Below are 23440 nucleotides of genomic sequence, written 5' to 3'. Positions count from 1 at the left end.
GAGTGTAATTTGTGTAACAGACGATAAATGACATTTTTGAATTCTAAGTCGTGTTCCAAAATTCTTGAATTTTTGCTAGTCATAGAACATATTTCTAAGCTTCTTAATTGATGTTCTTTGAGTTGAATGAGTTTTGAAGTCTTTTACATAGTTTCATTAATTTTTTTATTTATTGGCATTTTGATTGTGCCTCTTCTAAATAATAATGATAATATCGCCTTTATTGTCTTCTAATACATTTAAAGCAAATTAATCAAGAACTGTTCATTTATTGTATGAAAATAAAAGGCGAAGTTCAATTTACATGATGATAAGTCATCATTCAATTGCTCTTCCACTTAACCTCATTGTTATCATGTTATCAACAGGTATGAGTTGCTTCCTGTTTTAATTTATTTAAGCGAACCCACCTGAGATGTTGAAAAAGAAATTTATTTCCAAACTCAAATTTTCAGCATATAATAGTAACTTTTGGAATGCATTTGTTTCAAACAACACCCAATATACCTACGTCACAAACACTTCATACGTGATTATTCAATGTATTTTCTTGAGATTAACTGTTCATGCAATGTTAATCAATTTTGAACGCCTGGCATTCCTGCCAGTCATTTCTAAACATTGAACTTCCACACTATATGTGGTTTTTGACGCACGAGAGCAGAGTTTTGAAACCAAACCGCAGGTAAGGGTGCTGAAGCATTTATCGCTAAAATTATAAGTGAAATTTAGTCTGTGGGACTTGCAAAATGATTTTTGAATGAATTGAAGGGGTTATATTTTTTAGGAGTGATTAATTTTTGGGAAAGAAAGTTTTTGGCTTTCTACTACTCCATCTTGATACAAAAAAAGAAGGATGTCATCAATGAAGTGTGTGTATTTTCTATAATGTTATCCAATTTGGTACTGAAGAGTCTTAGGGCAAGTGTCTTAAGGCGAAACATCGGTGTATACCAGTGAGGATGGCAGTGTTCTATGTGAGTGCAATTTGTTGCCATTCATTTAAAGTAGAACTCGTGTGAATGATATCTGATTTTTATTCCACAACGAATGTTTGAAATACGAACTGAGTAGAGAAAAGTATCTTCTGTATAATTCAGTGTTCATATAGAAGTATTTGTTTCGAAAGAATTTTTTCTTTCGTATAATTCAATGTTTATATGAAAGTAGTTGTTTCAGGAGGACTTTCTTTCTGTTTGTGTCTGAAAGTTACTTCTTTGCATGATCTACACATCCATGTATAGAGTTACTTATTTTCAAATTGATTACTTCCTTCCTTTCTTTGGAAGATTGCCTCATATTTTTGTATCGAGAAGGAGTAGTAGAAAGCCAAAAAGTTCCTTTCCCAAAAAGATTTTTGAATGTTCACAGCCTTCCAAATAAATTGCATATGTAATATCTTACTTCTAGAATGCCACCAAGATTTAGCCAAAGATTCGGTAGATAATAACATTATCCTGAGGTGGGTTAAAGGGCACGACAGAAGTAAAGGTAATCGGCTGGACTACGGCCCGATGACTTCGACAATTGCGGAACTAGCCAAATGTTACACCCATGCTCAATCCCTAAAGGAATGAGATGGAATTAAAGGATGCAATCGCCCTGGGCGACCCTGAGAAGCTGGCGCCGAAGAAATATCTGGCGATGACCATGAAAAATCTACGCTTAACAGTAGGATTTCTGACTGGCGACTGTTAACTAAGGAAACACCTCCATAATATGGGGCTAGTGGACACACCTCTATGGATGTGTGAACAGAGAGATGAGACTGTCAGGCATGTCCTATGCGAGTGCCTGGAATTATCGTCAATAAGAGAGTGTGTGTTCGGCGAGTCTTGGCCTACACCTGCAGGTATAGAGGAGATGTCTCCCAGTGACCTGTCCACCTTCCTGGAAAGGACAGGATGGACGATGACCTGGGAGAACAACTCCTCGGGAGGATGTACAATGGGTCACATGTGGCCTAAATGCTCACCCTCCCTGCTCTACAGATACAGATCCTACTTCTAGTGGCGGAAACAAGTTTGGTAGGTTTTTACTTTTCCCACAGAGACGTGAACTTGGCCAGTCGTTTTCGTTAACTAGATGTCGCCTTTCTACGAACGGCAACCCTGAGAAGTTGAACTTGTGCGGCGAGTATAAGATCAACGTGCGATTTCTATCACGGGAAATATAAGGAATTTCATGAAATGTAATCAATCACTCATTCACTCGCATTTATTTATTTGTCCAAACACTACTACATGTCTGATGAAATGTATCGATTGAAATAACATATTTTGATTTCATTATATCCAGTAAATCAACGTACATTTTACTTATTTGCGGCCGGTAAATCGGACAATATGGTACCGTAATGTGTTGCCTAACAATACTTTTTGTCTTTTTGTTTTCAAAAGCAAAGAAGTTTTTCTTACTCACTGTTTCTCTTCAACTAAACTTAGTAAATGAAGAAAGCCATATAATCATCAAATAGACTCCATATTACGTCTTTTGTACTATGTTAAATTACTAACTTAAGGTAAATTAAGTTAGTAATTTTACTTGTTAAATGAATTTTTCTACCAACTATCGGAAAACTATGGTGAAAAACTCCTAATTATGTATTATTTTCCAAATATTTTGCTTGACTAAAATTGATACCCAATTCTTATTTTATTGGGCCGTATTTCTCTTGATACGTATTATTAATATTCAGGTCCTTTTACTTGTAAAGTATATGTTTCCACAACTTTACTAAATGAAAAATATTAGAAAACTGTAAAATGGACTCTCAATTATATTTTTTATATATATATTGCGCAACTAAAATTGGTACAATTATTTTAAACTGCCCAATTACATTTGCAATTTGCATGTTATTGCGGCGTAGAACAACACGTATTGTAATAGTCATCCACCGGACTTATAACGTAAAATAATATATAGGCCGTTTCTTTTATCATGTGGTAACATTGCTATATTCTAAACCGTAACAGATACGAAGGCAATTAAATGTGAAAAAAATAACGTCATCAGGAACAATACAATGGCCGAAGAAAATTCACGGAGATTCTCGCCGTTCTCGAGTTATACGGGGAAAACAAAAAATGTTGTTTTTCGTTTTTTCCAATGGAATTGTTATTTCGGAGAATATATAAAAAAAATTGAAAAAATGTTTTTATTGTATTCGAAATGTACTATGACGATGTTATTTTTCTCGAGAGAATGTATCTGGTTGAAGCTGGAATGATTCTGCAACCGTGTTAGGAATCACACGTTAAAAGGTAAGACCTCGTTAGTCCTTAGCTCGCACAAGTTTCTCAACTTCTGAGAGTTGTCGTTCGTATGGGGGCCGCAGCTGATTAACGGAAAAACAGATTTTAAACAGATTTAAACAGATGTAATAATAAATATTCGATTAAACGTTTCGTGTCAACATGGCCACCATCATTTTTTTAATACTGACCTGTCTATTTTATTACAGATATTGATAAAGCGATAAATTCACAATTCAAAGGTATATCTCATTTGATATTTTCAGCGTTTCATTTGAAATAACTACCATCATCAGTGACAACAATTTTAAATTACGGTCCTGTCGTTACTTCTTTTGTAAATTGTTTATTTCTTGAGAATATAATTCAGACAACCCAATAAATTCGACAGGAAGGTGCTCTAACACAATGAAAATTCATACTTTTTCGTTTTGAAAATTTTTTGTATTGTCGTAATCCTTCTTTCAAGGCTTGTTTGTCCCAAATCAATTATAATTCGTAATATTTTTATAATTCTCAATATCGGTTTCTGGTCAAAATTTGATTGTTTTGTAATTTAGTGTGATCAAATACCATCTCAATTCATTCACCATCTTAAACTTTGCTTTGCTTGGTTTCTATGGCAGGAAAAATGATTGCGTTGTTGATATCTGTTGAGAACTGTCAGACGTTTATGAACATATCAAAGATGTAAATGTATTTTCAAATCATGAAAGGACTTATATGCTATTCAGTTATGCAAAATCAAATAGAAATCCTATTTTGACAAGGAATATGTATGTTGAGTTATACTCGAATCGTCGTATTCCGAACATCCAAATTTTTAGACGATTAGGAAGAAATTTGAGGGACTATGGTGAATTTGACAGAAAGAAAACAAAAAAATGTGGGGTTACTAGAAGTGTGAAGAACCAAATAAATGTTATTTGTAAGCAAATATTACCACATAAACATTTACACAGTTGAAACATCTTTTATTTAAATTTAGGATTGGCTAGTTACAAAAATCATGCTAATCAAAATTGTTCTTTACGAGAAATTGCCCACGAAATTGTGATTTCTGTAAAATCCACCAGAACTATTTTGAAAAAGAACAAATATAAATGCTACAGGATACGCAAAGTTCATCACCTAAATGAAAGGGATTACGAAAGGAGAGTAAATACGATTTACGAAGTGGTTAAGACGTTGAAATGGGAAAGTTGAAAATATTTGTAAAAAAATAATATGGACTGACGAATCAAAATTCAACAACAATGGTTGGTTGACAGAAATATCCATTATAGGTGGAATACAAATGAACATTTACATAGGTAAACCAATTTCCAAAAAAGGTTCGGAATAAATGTTTGATTGGGAATTGTGGGAACAAACATCCTTTGCTCTTTCTTTTACGATGATCATTGAATAGTGAAATGTATCTTCATTTTCTATTCAATGAATTCGATGGTTACTTAGAAGAGTTGCCACTGAAATACAATATTTTTAACAGGACGGCGCTCCTCCCCATAATGCATGAAATGAAATGAACAAAATTACTTACTTACTTACTTACTAGTGAGGGAACATTTAGATGTAATTTTTCCAAGAAAGTGGATTGGAAACAATGGACCAAAAAACTGGCCAGCTCAATCCACAGATCTTACTCCTTTAGATTTTTCTCTGACATAAGGGATAAGGTTTTTTCAACACCAAGTACTGATATCGACCATCTCAAACAAAAAATTAGAGATGTATGTATTAGTATTATTACTATTATGCTAGAAAATTGCCACAGAAATTGTCTGGACCGGCAACTTATGTGCATTCAACAAAGAGGTCGTCAATTCGATGTATATATTATAAAATGTCATTAATAAACTTACATTATTATTATTATTCAATGAAGATTGTCATGTAGCTTTGATTTTTCGTATTGGTTTCATTTTTCAAAAAAATTCATGATAAAATAAATTGTTTTTCTGTTGATTGTAAGTTCCATTCCAGTCTTCTCAATATAATTCGATTGTTTAATCAGATCAGTTTTTTTCTGGAAGCAGTGGCGTATGAAGAATCTTGTTTCTGAGGAAGGCATCATGTTTCTTTTAAACTACATTTTGAATCGTTTAGAAACGAATCATTTGGTTGATATCGAACCAGAAAATTGTGTGTATTTTATATTGTTTCTTTTCGATATTGTAACGATGGATATATTAGTATATCTTTCAACATTTCGGAAAGGGGACTATGTAACTATAGATATACCACCATACTAAAAAAAAGATACGTGAACGGCAACAGACTATAATTTTTTCTTCAGTGTCGAGTCTATCAAGACAACAATGCTAGTGGATCGAGAAAGGCTCATGTAACTTCTTGGCAGTGAATACAGAATAGTGGTCAGTGCGAAGTTTCTGAAGAATTCAATTTATATCTAGCGACCGACCGAACAAATTTCTCGGAACAGATATTTCACGGTATCGCGACTAGAGACTGTATTGCACACTCACCGTATTTTCCCACCTTGGAATAAACATTGTCTACCGAACAACGGGACAGGACCGGACCTAGTGCTGTTCTGATTTTAATTTTTAGTTCTACATCTATGATGTCTTTAGAATATACACGCGTGATGACATTATCACGACGTTTCGGCAAGATCCACTTGCCATATTTATGTGCTCTGCTTGGTAGCTAAACTTGTCGATGACATATCCATCATTTGGCCTCATGAACATGAAAAACTTTAGCGGTTCGTGGCATAACTAAACTCACTCCACGAGAACATCCAATCCACAAAAATAGAAAGTAACAAGTTATGTTTGTTTCAAGGTGATTGACAATGTTTCATGATGAATTTCACTAGTTCGTACTTCCATTGTCTAATATATAAAATGATTTGAAATCCCTGAAACAACTATAAAAAGGAGAATTGAAAATGAATAGCTGAAAATAACAATTATATTAAGCAAAAATAACCTGAAATGAAAGAATAGTGAAATAAAATACAAGTAGAAATAGAACGATTGAAACAAAAAATAAAAAATAAAAATTATAAAGAAATAAAAATGAAAATAATAATTAAAAGATGAAAGATTCCAAGCCCCGTTAGTTCACGACGTTTTGATTGTTAGTATCTACAATCGTCTTCGGGTGATGACTGATCATTTTATATATTAGACAATGGAAGTCCGAACTAGTGAAACAACGAGTTATCTTTTCTCGATGTATTAGTCAGAAGAAATAGCAATGGAGGAATTGAGCACATCGTATACAGGAAATCAACGCATTCTGATAGATAATTGAACGCGGAGTCACTTCATCGTCCTACATAAATACAAATGGTAGCCAACACCCTTATATTCAGATCTAAAAGCCTAACAGACGAAGACGCGAAATATTACGAAATGAAAGACATACAAAAGCTCCTCATCAGATTGGATATAAAAAGCATACAATCCACAAAGCTCTACACACCGAAAAAAAACAAGAAGAAACAAACACAGAGGATACCAAAGCCCTACGTTAAAGGAGTTACAGATAAAATAAGAAGAATTGTAAAACAACACAATATATACACCAACGAGAACCATCAGAAGTTCCTTGAATAACCTAAAAGACAAAGTGAACCTAGAAAACCAAAGCCTATATATAATCGCATGTGGAGATTGCAGCGGGAATACGTCGGCCAAACATATAGGCGGATATCAATCAGATTAGAGGAACACAAACTCAAACTTCGCAACAAACAACCTCAGCTTTATACAAGTACCACCTCGACTTCAAAAGCTGCAAACAGATCTTCAGTATACAACACCAAAAAACCAGAATGATGAGGGAGGCAATTGAAATTGAGAAGATCGGCAATCTAAACCAGAAAAATGATACACACTACCTCTCAGCTGCATGGAAAACCATCATATCCGAAACCAGAACCAGTGCACCACCACCAACATCAAACACACAGCCCAGAGCAATAATCAATGTACCTCCAGTATACAACCAACGGCAAAGTATAAATAGACAAAAATCGACAATAATTATTTTACTTTCAAGTTCAGCTACCAAGCAGATCACATGAATATGGCAAGTGGGATCTAGGCGAAAGATCGTGATAATATCAAAGAAGAACGGATGTACACCCGTGATGACACTTCAGAATGTGATACCATCCGTGAAGAACTACGCCAGAAGATATATAGTTTCAAACAATAACAAGAAAAGTGAAAATGTGTGTATCCCACTAAAAACTTGTGATATAAGTTCATCACTCAATAGCAAAGTGAAAGTGATTAGAAACTCAAATAATTTTATGATACACCAACTTGTAAGCAGCTTCTTACAGTAGTGGTAAGATCTTTGGACTAGTGTGCCGGGGTCCTGGGTTGAATCGGATCTCAATCACCAACAGAATCTTTATTTTGATTACTCGATTACCACGAATAACAGCCACAATTTCGACTAGTTCAATACTGTTCCATTGTTACATTTGTAGCAAATCAATTTTGTAACTAAAATGAATAAAAGCAGTTATAGAAACGAACAATTACACATCCATCATCAATGAAATACGCGTAAAATTAGGTGAAAGAACTGAAACTGTGACAACGTCTGAGTTAGAAGAAGCTATTCTTAATGCAATAGAAGAAGTTCAGTCAAATATACGGGAAAGATTGCATTGCAGCTTGACGTTAACCCAAAAACCAGCTCCTATACCCATATCACATATAGCGGGCCAACGCTCTATTGCCTCGAGATTTTCACTTGTAATTGATGTCCTCCAGGTGGTTGTCAAGTTATTTTTCGTATTTTTTCAGTAATCTTTTCCATCTGAAACCCATATCATGGGTGTGCTCCCAAAACTAGTTCACCATCTTGGGTAGTCCGCCATATTTTATGTAAAATGGCGTCTTCTAGCTAAAAATGCATTAATATCGAAAGTAAACGTGTTTACTATATCTGATTGTCTATCTACAAAAAATGTGATTTTTTTTTCAATACGTAACTGAATTTGAATTGAAAGGGTTATATTTTTAGGAGTGATTAATTTTTGGGAAAGAAAGTTTTTGGCTTTCTACTACTCCATCTGATACAAAAAAAATGGATGAGAGAATCTTCCAAAGAAAGGAAGTAAGTAACTGAATTGTTTAGAGCCACCTTCGTCCAGTGAAATCAGTTATTACTGTATATTGTGGAAGCTGCTTTATGGGTTATATTCTTTGAAAGACATTTTTCTGCGGAGAAATCAAAGTTCCCCCATTTATTTGATCTGGATAGTAATAATAAAGGGCATAAAAAAGTTCATCACAAAAAATATAAGAACATAGGCAGACATCATGAATGGTATGTGCGTTGACTACGAATACGAAAATTATATCTCGGAGTCTCAGCAACGACTAACTGGTAAGCTACGTTTTCACTCGTATTCATAATTTCAGAGGTTAGTGGGGATGATGGTGGGGATGGCAGCGAGGCCGACGGTGGGGTGGTGGATGGTAATGGGGGCGAATACTCACTTTTGCTGGGTCTTTCTGATTGGACCGCACTATTAATAGGTTGTTCTGATTGATCCACGTCGACAGATATGCTATTGGGGGGAAGTTGATCGGAGTTGTATTCTAATTCATTACTTTATCTATTACCTTGTTGGAAGAACTGAAAGGACCTAAAAAATTGTTCGAAAAGCTAAAGCCGATCTGTTTGAGAATGTAATTCGATCATGGTTTGGACCAGCCTGTTTGAATATAATTATAGAGTGGGTTTATTTCAGAATGTTCATCAGACTCGGTGTGGTTCACATGCATGCTGTCCTTACATAGTTAACGGAATAACCCCCATTTTTTACTTAATGTTTATAGTTTTCCAATTTTCTGGGTATCTGGGATTGCTTTTTTTACTTAGAACTTTCTGTTATAACATAAATTTCTGTAAAAACTTCAACGATGCTATTCTGAGCACAGCTGATTACTACAGAAATTTTCAAAGCAATTAATTATTTTTGAATAACTTTGATTCAGTACAATGATCATATAATTCACTTCGTAGAAGTGCCTAATTCAATTGTTTTAAAAAAGGAGTTCTTCAAAAAACGAATTTATTTCTTGCATATCATCTTAACTTGTCTCTTTGTCTGATTTATGGAGGGTTGAAGTTTTTCCTTAAAACAGCTAAAAAACACTCTAAAATCTTCAGAAGACGCGTGTGGGCAAAGTATTACTAAGATTTTACCATTTAACGTAAGATTCTTAGCAAGTACCAATGGAAGTTTTTGTCAAAACTTTTTTAAATCGCCGGCTCTCTGAATTTGAGCGAAATTTGGTGAATATTTTCGACAAATTACCATGCGACGACTCATATCGTACTTCATTCGATCGAATTCAATTTCAACTTCCAATTCCTTCGACTCGATCGGGTTATACAAATCGACCCGCTTCAACAAAACGTGCTATTTTTAGTTACATTTTGCTCGTTCGTTCGTTACATGTTTCATTTATGAGTTTTGTTTGAAGCCGAATACGAAAAAAAAATCAATCACGTTCCCTGATTGTAGCGGAGCGATCGGAATGTTCGATCAAACATTAAACTTGGGCAAATAAACTCCAGAACTATGTAATGAATATTTATTGATATCGTGCAAACATACCGAAGGTTTTCTGTTTGAAATATGTCACTGGATTTTTCCAATTACTTGGAACAATCTAAGTCTTTTAGGGTTTGGTTTTGTGAAATCAGACGACTGGTTCAGGGCCCTGTGTGGATTTTATAATTTATATTTCGCCCCAATCATGGTACTAGGTGAAATTACTTCAAAAATTACATTGACAATACTAGTAATGATGAAAACCAAATAAATGTTTTGAATATACCTTTTGAGGCAAAACCCTTCATTAGTTGAATATTAGTGATGAAAATATTTTGTTTTGTTAATATTAACATCTGAAATTACATACACAATATGCCCTTCACCCATTTAAAAATAATAAGAAGAAAAACATTTATTAGAAAAGACAGAATATATGCTAAAACTATCGCAGAAGAAATGTGAAAAATGAAAAGAGAAAAGTTATGAATATGACTGTTTCACTACGATTTCTTTCACTTTATGTCCATACCACGTGTATACATTAGGGACACGTATAAAATACACAATACTAGTACTATGTTGCTGTATCGCTGCTGTTCCAATGTTGTCTGACCTGATATTATTATATCCGGTTCGGAGACATTTATCTTCTTGAAGAAAACCGATGCCTGCATATGGGTTTTTGTGGCATTGAATTGAAACTATTTATATTCACCCCAATTCGAAATCACTTCTAGATCCTCATTAAGATATGCAACCTCCTGCTGCCGGTGAAGATGTGCTTCCGTAGCCGATGTCCTGGAATCCAAATGGAATGACGAGACAAGTGTGCTGTCGTCAGCAAAGTAATATATTATATTCTTGGTTAGAGACTTTATGAATCTGTGGGGAACACTAGCGTTGATGGTTAAAGCCTTCGAGAGGTATCCATCGACGGCCACTTGCAGGAAACGTTCTTTCAGGAAGCTGAAGAGCAATACACAAAAATTATTCAAGTGTTTCTGTATGGGTCATAAGATTCGGTTGATTTCGGCTCCGTTATATCCGTTACCCAGAAACTCATTCTTCAGATGATACATTTCCTCTTGTAGTCCTTCTGGTTCGCAGATAAGTCTTGCCTTCTCTAGAAGAGTCCTAATAACCCCTCTTTTCTGTCGCGAATGATGATTGCCGTTCTTATTCAAATATCGGTCCGTATGGGTGGATTTCTTGTATACTTCATGCCCCAGTCTGCCACTCCCGTCTTCTTACTGGGAAATCCAGAAAAGCGATTATACCGCGACCAATAAACTTGGGAACATCGGACAATTTATTTCGGAATTATTAAGTTCCGACATTCTGACGATTATAATAACCTGTAAATCTGCTTTTTCATCGTTTTTTTGCAATTATTGCAAGTTTTTTGAGGATATCTTAGGTGTTTTCAAACCTTCCCTTTAGTTTGAAGGTGATTGACAATGTTTCATGATGAATTTTATTGGTTCGGACTTCCATTGTCTGATATTATATAAAATGATTTGAAATCCCTGAAAGAACTAAAAAAAAAGAATTAAAAATCAAAGAAGAATAATAAAAATGAATAACTGAAACAAAAGCCATTATATTAAACAAAACACCTGTATATTAAAATGAAATACAAGTAAAAATGAAACAAATTGAACAAAAAATAAATAAAAAATATAAAATTAAAATTAATTTAATATATTTTTGAATATGATTATATTTTCAGGTTTTTTGCTTAATATAATTGGTTTTTTTCAGCTATTCATTTTTATTCTTCTTTAATTTTTAATTATTTTTTTAGTTCTTTCAGGGATTTCAAATCATTTTATATAATATCAAACAATGGAAGTCCGAACTAATGAAATTCTTCCCTATAGTATTTATTATTGTTTTTTTGTGCCGACCCACTTAACAACAAATACATTTTTAGTTCGTGTTACTTCTGAATACATTTTCATCGAAGTGTAACAAATGAGACGACCTGAATGAAAAGATAACCACAACTATTGTTTCTTATTCTTTTGTATAAGTTGATTCAGCAGTTGATTAAATGGTTTTCCAGTTTAAATTGAATGTGCTCTTGAAAAAAATTGGTTTGGCCATCTTACCGCAATGTACATGGTCATGCGTTTCGGTCTGTCATTGTTTTTTATCAGTGATTGTAAAATGATACATTTTAATATTCCCATACTTTCATTCATGATATTCTTGTCATGCTAGAAGTGTGTTCTGGTCATTAATGTCATTTTTTTTTTATGAAATTAACCTGTAACTGTATGGCTAGAACGACAAAGAATGTACATGATTCATTTATAAAATACACGATAAAATACATTCGTTTACGTAACATCTGTTTCATTTACAAGTGAAATAGGAGACAAGACAGTTACCGTTTGCGTTTAATGACAGCACTTATTTGGATATCTTGTACTCAGTACATAGAAGATAGATATATATATATATATATATATATATATATATATATATATATATATATATATATATATATATTTCCTGGCTCCGGAAGTCCAAATGGAAATTATTGATTTACGGTGCAGTGATATGCTTAAGAACAAATATCAAAATTCATCTTTCCAAGATGAAGTACACAAAGAATGTTTACAGATCTCAATTAACCGATGAGCATCTTAAATCTCTTTTGATAATTGGTATAAGTAAAATTGATCCACAACTACAAAGTATTGTCGGTGGAAAATCACAATTACATAAATCTCATTAGTGTTTTTGCTTTATTTGTTAGTTATTAATATGCTTAAACTTAGATACTTAAGTTTTCTTTGTCATCATTTCTGTCTTAAGTTTTACCTTGCAAGTAAATAAAACCAAGTAATTATCATTCTGTGTTCTCTTCTTCAACTTATCACAGCAATAATAATAACAATTAGGTAATCATTGACTGTCGCGGGCCAGATTGATGACAGTATATCATTGGCTGTCGCGGGCCGGATTGATGACACTGGCGGGCCGGATTTGGCCCGCGGGCCGTAGTTTGGAGACCCCTGATCTAAAAGAACAATAACTGAAAATAAAGTTGAAACAGTAGATATTGGCAAGATGGTCATCAACTTCCTCTTCATGATGGAAAAGTCACCAGATCATTTCGATACAGATTGTTATCGAAAGAAAACAAATATTGATAGACACCTCCACAAATCATCATGCGAGTGTTCAAGGCCGGGGTGAAAGCTATTTTCCAGGTTTTTTGTCCATGGTCTGAAGGTTTTTATGCGTGACGTTTTGTCTAGTACTGCGGTATACATTATCAAAGGCGACGACTTATATCCGACGAACACATTTATTACGCGTGTGTATTTTTCATTTTCCCAACTGTGAGTCAAGTTTACTGAATTACATTTACGTATATCTGGTGAAACTATATAACCTTCTCGTATTGGCGGTTGGATGACACTTTTAAACTATAGTTGGATGACACTATAAATGTGAACAGAAATGAAAAGTATGAAAAGAAACGTGTGAATCAGGACGACACTCAATTACTGTGTGAAATGTAAGGTGAAAAATGGTCTGTAGAATGGCGTGTATACATTTACCGCATTCTTTAACGTCAATTATACATTGTGATAGTCAGGTAGCAAACTGGGCCCGGCTAAATAATAGGTTGCAATCGGTCAGGTGTGTTTGGGCTTGATTTCAATGAATACATTTTAAATTTCTGTGAAAATATAAAAATTTGAAACTATTATAGTGTTCATTTAATTGAGAATTAAAAGCAGTGAATACTAAGTTTTTGCAGACTAACTAAAAAACCGAAGACATAGTAGTTAAGTAAAGTTATTTATTTGTTGATATGTAAATGGGCGTTTCGAGAATTGATAAACTAAATTACATTATATTGGAGATTGTTTGAACTTGGTGACATTTTTAGAGAGTACATTTTTGTTTTTTTTTTAGATTTCATCCGTTTTTGTTTTTGAAAATTACTTTCATTTCATTTTAAAAACACTAATTTGTAGTTAATCCTCATTTCTCCAAGTAAATATTGCTTTTCTTCGCTTTTCTTAATAACACTCATTGATATTTTTATGAGCTATCATTTTGGTGACCAAACACACTAACTGATGATAACGTCTATGTCTTCAACCACACTAATTGATAATAACTTTCATTATTTATCTATGGAAACGTCATATTCGAATTGAATAATGCTGAGGGATAGGCCAAGGTTTTTATTTTTTTATTATTAATCAAACTCATAACAGACCATAGTTATTTATTATACAAGGGAAAAAGTATTAGATTTCAGCTCGAGGTCATCATTACTAGTAAAAGTGTAGTTAAAAATTTTGTAAATCCGATACAAACGGAGTAATGGCTTGCCAAACGCCAAAACGGAAAGTTTCCACGTGAAATAAAGAAAAAACAACGAATTTTTGGAAGGAATCTCATAGAACCTTTTTTGAAGAAGGTATTTGAACAAGATTTTTTTGTTACTAGCGTCAAAACTAAGCGAGTTATGACTAAAATGATATTTGTTTTTCGATGATGTTTTACGAAGACTACTGTTACGAAGAACTCTGTTCAAAGTTTCAGCTGATTAGCATGTTTAGTTTGTTGGTGAAAGGCATAAAAGTTAGAAGTGATTTGCGTGTTCTGCTGAAAAATGGATCATAGAATTTCGTGAGAAAATGGAATTGAGTGCTCGAAGTGTTGACAGTGGCATACGGTGATTGTACTCTGGGTTAGAAAAATAACACGCTCGTCCTGGACGCTCCAGCCAGGCGCGTGCCTGAGGGGGTGGGGGGGGGTAATGGGGTAATTACCCCCCCATTACCATGACTACATAGAAAAGAAATCGAACATTTCTTGTTTTCGAACTCAAAAAATTATGATGCTGAAAACACAATTATGGGTTTTTACAACTGTTTTCTGGTCATAAGGATTCTAGGAGCAAATGATCGAAAATAGGAAACGTCTCACTTCTATTATTGAAAGCATTATCTTTTTGGGTCGGCAGAATATTCCATTAAGAGGACATAAAGACACTGGAGCTATTGAGATAAAAAGTTCTGAAACTGAAGATTGATATAGATGTAGAATTTTCACCCACTGCGAATAAAAGGAATTTTAGAGAACTCTTACGTTTTCGCGTCGAAAATAGGGATACCGTACTGAAAGAACATTTGAAAAACTCATCTTTAAAAGCAACGTACATCAGCGCAAAAACTCAAAATGAACTGATCGAATTATGTAAAGAGAAAATTCTAACTACTCTATTGAAGAGGATTACAGATTGTAAGTACTACTGTATTATATTTGATGAAACTACTGACGTTAGCCATATCCCACAAATGTCTGTCATACTCAGGTATGTTTCAAAAAATCAAATTTTTCACGATTTTGTCGAGTTTATAAATTGTCACCCCTCTAATTACAATGAACTTTCGGTAGAACCAGGTATGACAGGCAAACTGTCGTGAAACAAATGAAATCTTTGAATTAGAGTATGGATCATTATGTGGGAATTGGTACCAATGGGTGCAATTTAGTGTTGGGTGAACAGAAAGGCGCCATTAAAGAATTGCAACAAGAATTGAAAAATGATCTGAAGTGCCCATGCAGTAATCACTCATTGAATTTATCTATTTCGAAGAGTTCATGAAAGAAGTCATGAAAGAGGTCATCACCTTTTTCAATTCATCTTCTAAGAGACAGAGTGTTCTATTGCACGTCAATAGAAAGAAATTAAAAAAGTTATGTGATACAAGGTTGGTTGAAAGACATGAATCAATTCAGCGATTTCAAGAAAGTTTTTCAAATATCATTGAGATTCCGCATTTAAAGCTGCTTGTCTGAAATTATCACTTATTTCCACCAACTTCATTGTAAGTTTATCAGAAGTATTAGGACTCACAGTGAACTTGTGTAAAATTTCGCAGGCTGAAACCATAGATATTTGTACGCTGAGAAGATCATTACGAATGTTTTACAAACATTGCAATGTAAAAGAGAGAAAGGTGACGACAATTTCAATAAAATCTATAAAGACTTATCGAAGATTCACGAAATGTTAAGATCGACATTACTATGCTATGGGTGATAGGTAAACAAACCATGAGACCAAATATACTGTCCTATACTATCCTGAGGATTATTATAGAATCACTATCTATTTTTCTGTCCTTGATAGTGTTATAGAGGATTTCAAATTCAGATTCAACAATGAAGCTATGTTCTATTTTTCAAATGTTGTACCTTCCATCTGCTTGGAACATTCACATGTACAGCTGGAAAACTGTAAAAAAAATTTGGTAGCATTTTTGTCTCAATTAACTGCTAGTGAATCTGAAATGTGAATGAGTGGAAGAATTGTCACGAAAAATCTGATAATGGAATCGATTCATTATTGCGGTGTGATAAAAATATTTACCCTTTAATTTATACTATTTTACAAATTCAAGTGACATTACCAGTATCTGTCGCTTCGGCAGAACGCAGTTTCTCGTCTTTGAGAAGACTGAAAACCTGTATCAGATCAACCATGTCGGACACTCTTTTAACAGGACTTGCCTTGCTTATTCATCGGGATATAAAAATTATTTGTTTGAAGGTGGTTGACAATGTGTATTTCATCAGTTAGGAATTCCATTGTTTAATATAATATAAACTGATTTGAAACCCCTGAAAAAACAATTGGAAAATTAATAAGATTAACCGAAAATAACAATTTTATTAACCGAAAAAATGAAATTACAAATAAATAACATAAAAACAACAACCAAACAAATAAAAATTAAAATATTAATAAAAGCTGAAAAATTAAAATTAAAAAATTATTATTAACAAAAAACGAAGAATAAAAATTAAAAGATTTCAAACCAAATTATGTCACGACGTTTCGATTGTTAGTATGCACAATCGTCCTCGGGTGATAACTGGTTATCACCCGAGGAAATTGTAATTTTCGGTTAATCTTATTATTTTTTCAATTGTTTTTTCAGGGTTTTCAAATCAATTTATATTATATTAGACAATGGAAGTCCGAACTGATGAAATACATAAAAATTATTATGAATAATATCATAGACAGATATAGCGCTAAAAAAAAGAAATTTGAAACTTACAATTTAATACCATTCATCTATTATAACCTGTTTTTTTTTATTCTGTCTGTTTTTGTCATGTTTATATACACACATCGGAAAAGTCTAGGGATATTTTTAAAAATGGCAATAATTTTTTTTAGATCGCTTTAGGGAAAAAAAGTTGACGGGTGATTATTAAACGAATGTAACTACAACAAAATTTATTGAATGGTCAAAAATACTGAGTGCGCATATAAGCAAAACTAAAAAAAATATGGCTCTTCTTTGGCACCCCGAAAAAAAATCATATTACAAAAAAAATTGGAATCAGTACAAAGTATGGCCTCCACGCTGGTTTATTACGGCCCTACATCTATCGTGCATCGACAAAATGAGATTGTCAATGTCTTGTTGAGGTACATTTGCCCATTCAGCGATTAAAAGCTCTCTCAATTGAAACGTTGTGTGAATGTTCCCCATATGCGGAGTAATTCTTCGTTGAAGCATGTCCCACACATGCTCGATGGGATTCAGGTCCGGTGATTGTGCCGGCCATGGCAATACATCAACTCCTTCATTGGTGAGCCAGTCAGTCACTAGACGCGCGACATGTGGACGAGTATTATCGTGCATTAGGTGGAAGTTTTCACCAACAGCACTAGCAAACGGACGGACGATAGGTAGAAGAATGGTGTCGAGGTACTGTCGAGCTGTGAGGGAGCGATTTGGAAAAACGAGATCGGTTCTGCCGCCGATCATGATTCCGCGCCATAGCATTACTGTACCACCTCTGTATGTGTGGACTTCCTGGACGTGTCTCAAAAGTTCATTATTTCCAGGTCATCTCCACAGTCTTACTCGACGAGAATCTGGATGAAATCAAAATCTGGATTCGTCTGTAAACAAAACTGTGGCCCAATCATTTGCATCCCAGTTTTGATGTTCTTGACACCACTCTAATCTTCTACCGCGATTGCCTCTCGACAAAGGTGGACATCTAAGTGGCATTCTGTTGTGGAGATCTGCTTCATGCAGTCGATTTCTGACAGTATCACGACCAATAGTTACCTGGTGCGTCTGCTGCAACACGTTAACCAACTCAGGTGCTGTGATTGTCGGTTGTCTTCTTGCGGTTAAGACCAAAAATCGGTCTTGAACTGCAGTTGTAGCGCGTCCTCGCCCTGGATGTTATTCGGCTGGACTGCCAGTTTCACGGAAACGCCGCCACAATCGACTGATAACACTTTGGGAGACCCCCAAACGAAGAGCTACATCATTTTGTCGCATGCCACCTTGAAGAAGCCCTACAGCTCTATTCATCTCAGCCAATGGTAAGTGATGGCGTTCCATGTTAAAGCACAATATTTCCAGTTTAATTGCTGAGCAAGAACTGCATAGAATGTACAAACTCGACACTTTCAAATTATTCATTTTAGCCCAAAACCTACAGTTTGTAAAGAACTTGATAAAAGATTAGAAATCTACAGGGTGGTCGAGTGTACCAATTTAATCAAAATTAAACGACCTCATGCATTTATTTTTATGATATTTACTATGTTATAAAAATATCCCTAGGCTTTTCCGATGTGTGTATTTTTAGTTATACATTCTCTCAGTTTTGAGTTATGGTTTTTGTTTCAAATAATATTCTGTTTATTTATTTTCAGTTACACATTTTCTCATTATTGAGTTATTGTTTTCGTTTTGAAGGTTATTTTGTTTATTTATTGATTTTTTCAAAGAATTAAATACGAACGCCTTAGTATTACTCAAGTTTTACTTTTGTAAATGGAAATGAACCCTTCACAGTAAATATTGGCTCCGAAATGGGTGATCCCCCCCCTAGGCACGCGCCTGGCTCCAGCACATTAACAACCGATGAAAATATTGAGAAAGTGAGAAAATGTTTTGGATAATCTTCGAATCACTATTAGAGAAGTTGCTGAGGATATCGGCATGTCGGTTGGCTCATGCTATGCATGTTATTTTGGGTAGTTTAATTAATTTTCCACTTAGGATTGAACGAAGATATCTTGCCAGTTCGAATTTGAATCGTTATTTTGAAAACGAACGTATTGGTCTCTGTTTTGGTTCTTCATATGTTAGTTCCATAACAATCCGGATGTGCCTCGACCTAGCCCCTACCAGGCCTACCACGATCCATTCATACACCAACGGAACTCCTACGCTCAGTTGTTTACCGGTGTTGGTGTTGTTCGCGTTTCATCGATATATCGACATGAACTTTAATTAGATTATTGTGTACTCGCGTGCGTTTATAAATAAATATACCTGTGCATCGATGTCGACTGGATTCTGTGTCGGAAGTTCTATACTCCCCGACAGCTGTTTGTCTCCTTGTTGTTTACACGATCGATTTGTGATCCATGTTTTAATTTAGTTCTCGGCTGATGTAGCCTGATGTGCTCGTTAATTTGTTTTAACAAGCGATCGGGAGTTTGTTTTTCGTTCAAGAGGAAAACAAAGAGAAATAAAAAGAATGGTGGGTGATGTTTTATTGTCGCTTTTTGGTTTAAAAAAACTGGGGCGACGAAGATGTCTCGGTGTTTGTTTTTGTGTAAAGGGTGACACAGGATTCTAGAGCAGTTGGGATTTTTTTAATGAATCCGTATTTAGGATTACGGCGTGATGTACAGAGTGTTCTATAATTAATGGATGAGCCGTTAACTCTACCCTAATCTCGGTGAGGGTCTATATTTTTTCAAATACCGGTAAATATTCGTTTTGGGGGCACCCGACGATTTTGAAAAAATGTTTGAGTGTACTTATGTATTTTGATGCGTAGATTACGAATCCGAAACAGAAAAAGCGGCGCTCTCCCTTATTTACAAAGTTACGGCCCTTCAAAGTTCAGTAAACGGCAACTTTTCAGCCTTCATTTTCACAAGATAAACTATTTAAAAAAACACAAGCATTTATTCGCTATAGGTCACCTTTACAACTGATTCCACCTTCCTTGACACTTTTCACTTCAACAATCAACATTTTTCCAATAAAAATGTTAAAAAACGTACGGAGCTGCTTTTTGGTTATATATCTCTGTATTTTACGTTTTTAAGGTTAATGGCATAGTTGGTACGACTGATGCAAGTATTCGTTTTTAAATTAAGTTTTTTATAAGAAAAATGTTGATTGTTGAATTGAAAAGTGTCCATTAAGGAGAAATAAGGTGTAAAACTGATCTAGTGAATAAATGCCTGTGTTTTTAAATAGTTTATCTTGTGAAAAAGAAGACTGAAAAGTTGCCCTTTTCTGAACTCTGTAGGGCCGTAACTTTGTAAATAAGGGAGATCGTCGCTTTTTTTCTTTCGGATTCGTAATCTACGCATCAAAATACGTATGTACACTGAACTTTTTTTTCAAAATCGCCGGGTCCCCTCAAAACGAATATTTACCCAAATACTTTCAAAGAAAAAATAGGTTAATATTGGAAATGTTGCCGGCAGAAAATTTTCAAAAATCTTTTGTTCGTATTCACGTGAAATGATGAGCAGAAGACGATTCTAAAGTCAAAACGTGGCGTTCTCCTTTCATTCCGAAATTGTGTCCCTTGAAGGATCAAAATAATGTCATATTCCACCTTTTTTTTGCACAAAATGGATGTACATGATTTTATTCGTCTCACTTTTACACATTGTTCTTTTTATCCGCACAAATTTACTTTTTTCCATAAAAAAAATATAATTTTTGTCAGAGCTGTTTTCTGGTAGCTTATTGTGCAATTGACAAATTTGAGGTTAAAAACTCACGTTGGTTCAGCTGCTCCGCTCAAATATTACAAATTCGAATGGAGTTTTATATTATTTCAATTATTTTCGACGCCATATTATGAATCTGGGCGAAATACCTACCAAAACTAGTTGAAGTGAGATGAAACATAAATCTCTATTCGATAGGAATTTGAGTTCTTGCGGCAAAAACACGATACTCGAATAGTAGCAAACTTTTAATTCGAATAAGGAATCGTCTGAAAAATTTGAAAATTTGAAAATTTTTTCAACCCATGTTTTTTTTGTCAGAATATGGTGTCGAAAAACATGATCTAATTTAAACCCCACTCAAATTGGTAATATTCGAACGAAGCAGTCGTACCAACGTACATTTTTAACCTCAAATTTGCACAATAACTACTTACCAGAACAAATTCTGAGAAAATAAAATTCAATGGAAAAAAATATATTTGTGCAGAAAAAAAATAAAGCAATGTGGGACACTGTATGAAGGTGATGTGGCGGTAAAAATAATTTGTATTCCGAAGGTTATTTAGTACAAAAAATACGGAATATTACCTACCTTCATTTGGTCTTTGAAGAGCCGTAATTTCGGAATGAAGAGAGTGTGTCTCTTTTTGGGTTCAAAATTGTCTGCTGTTCATCTCATCATTTCACATAAACATACATTTTTTCAAAATCTTCTGCCAGAAACAATCCGAATATTTACCTACCAAAAAAATAATGATAATTCGTTTCAATGGATAGACTTTCAAGTCAGATAGACTTCAGTTTTTTTGCCACTTCTATTTTGATTTTGTTTGTTGGCAATGTCAAGATATTGAAATTATGATGACAAATTTCGAAAATTTTACTTTGCTTTAGAAGATAAAAATAACCTCACTTTTTTAAGCTTTCTTTCTTATTGTCACTTGTTTTGAATGAAACACTACACAAATAATTACAAACATGGAATCAGCTGTAGACATTCTAAATGAAAACATCAGTTGAATAAACTAAAAAAATGTTTCAATAACACAAACTTAAAGAATAATTCGAAACTAATTTGAGGTTGTGTTCAACATCGATAATAAGTCGTAAGGTTTGATGTAACTAATAACTATTAATAAGTCTGAAATCAGAATTAATCTGTACACAAAAGAATAAATTTTGTTATGAAAAAGCGTGGAATGCTTTAAATTATATTTTTATTATGGTTTCAATCTGGAGAAAACAGCTCATAACCAAGTATTTATACCAATGAATATTTAGCACCAATACAATATTTAGTTTCCAACAGAAGGCGGACAGTTGTAAAATGTGTTTCGGAGTAAAGAGAAAATTTGCAGTAATAATTTCCAAAAACAATTCAGTCTTGATGTCTTGATTTGAAGTTTCATTCAAAATATTAATGGACTAAAACTATTTTTTAGGTGAATAATTTTATTTTTCAAATCAATCTTTTGATTTGATATGTATGCCAAGCACCTCAATTCTAATTTTTCGATTTTTTGAAATATTTAGTTCAAAACTTTTTTCTGTACTGAATCACGGGTAATTGTAAATATTCAAATATTTCATCTGTACTACAAAATTTCGCTAACACTTATAATTTTCAAAATATGTTTTTCATTTTGATTTTCTCCTGAACAACCTATCAAGGAGGTTACGTATAGCGGCATCTACCCGCGAATAGCTCAAGCAATAATTGATAGTTGCGTACAGCGCCATCTGCCCGCAAACAGATCAAGCAATAATTGATAGTTACGTACAGCGCCATCTGCCCGCGAATACATCAAGAAATATCAATGAGGTTGCGTACAGCGCCATCTGACCGCGAATAGACATAGCAATAATGCCGATAATTCTGTCAATACAGATCCCGAGCTTGAAAGTTACAAACAAACATACATACAAACAAACAAATACATACATACATACAGGTGAAATTAATATAAAGTGTGTAAAAATTATTTTCGAATTATTTTTTATTTTTTAGTTTATATTGCTATTGCTATTAGTTTTTTAAACTATCACTTATTTTCCACTTTTTAGTTTGGCTTGCAGACGCTGTGGTTGTCTCACTTGCTCCCACACAGAGACTGTGTGAGGAAATTATTTGATCCTGGCGATCTTGATCAAGAAATGAGATAAACTTTTGAAATTATTCTATTGTCACCGATTGTTGACAAGTGTACAAAGTTTAAAATAAATCTGTTTGTTTAAAGTTAGTCAAAATCGAGTCCAAAGGAGTCGGTTACATACAAACATATAAGTGAAGCAAATAAAAGCATGTTAAAAAGGTAGTATCCTTACCATCCATCATTCAAATTTGGCATCACAGTCATTACTATCTCTTGGTGAAACGTTAGTTTCGACAAGAGGTTTCAACGTTTCAATAAGATATTATCAATCTATCAAAAACAAAACTAGAACAAAAGTACTGTCTCTTGACGCGCGTTTCGCGAAAGAAGTTAACACCATCAGGCGATGGCTAAACAGTTTGAGTCGTGATAATAGGCAGAAATACTTAAATAGTTCGCACGTGTTTTCTATGCCATTTTTACGAACTATAATAATTGATTTCTTGTCTCCACTTGGTTCGTAAAATGAAATTTTTATTTCTTGTACCTTTTAGTTGAATCAGTTGAGTAGGTACTCAGTTTTGATCAAAAAATTTGCTCTTTGAAGAAATTACTTGTTTATTCCAATTTCTACAATATTGCTGTAAGTATGAGAAACGAGCAATTACTTATGTTACTTACTGACTTTTTACAGATTTTAAAGTTTTCAAACGAAAATACAGGTAAAACTCTTTCTCCA

At 34.0% G+C, this 23440-nt stretch overlaps 1 protein-coding gene across 4 annotated transcripts in view; it reads left to right on the top strand.

The window, feature by feature from the left end:
* LOC111512197 (tyrosine-protein phosphatase non-receptor type 13) overlaps positions 1-23440 on the top strand; it is a 261752-nt gene that overhangs the window by 138667 nt on the left and 99645 nt on the right. Inside the window, exon 1 of one of the 4 annotated variants that reach the window (XM_074183060.1) lies at positions 19068-19389. The exons of the other annotated variants lie outside the window; for them this stretch is intronic. Within the exon in view, the coding sequence (XP_074039161.1) occupies positions 19308-19389 (82 nt within the window). The 5' untranslated portion in view covers positions 19068-19307. Of the gene's footprint in view, positions 1-19067; positions 19390-23440 lie in introns of those variants that run through there. 4 annotated transcript variants of the gene reach the window in all.

The sequence above is a fragment of the Leptinotarsa decemlineata genome, unplaced genomic scaffold (genome assembly GCF_025532065.1).
Source record: "Leptinotarsa decemlineata unplaced genomic scaffold, Ldec_3_MD MMD2_tig00026330_RagTag_RagTag, whole genome shotgun sequence".
Classification (NCBI taxonomy): domain Eukaryota; kingdom Metazoa; phylum Arthropoda; class Insecta; order Coleoptera; family Chrysomelidae; genus Leptinotarsa; species Leptinotarsa decemlineata.
Note: the sequence above shows the minus strand (reverse complement) of the source record. Positions and strands in the feature narration are given on the sequence as shown.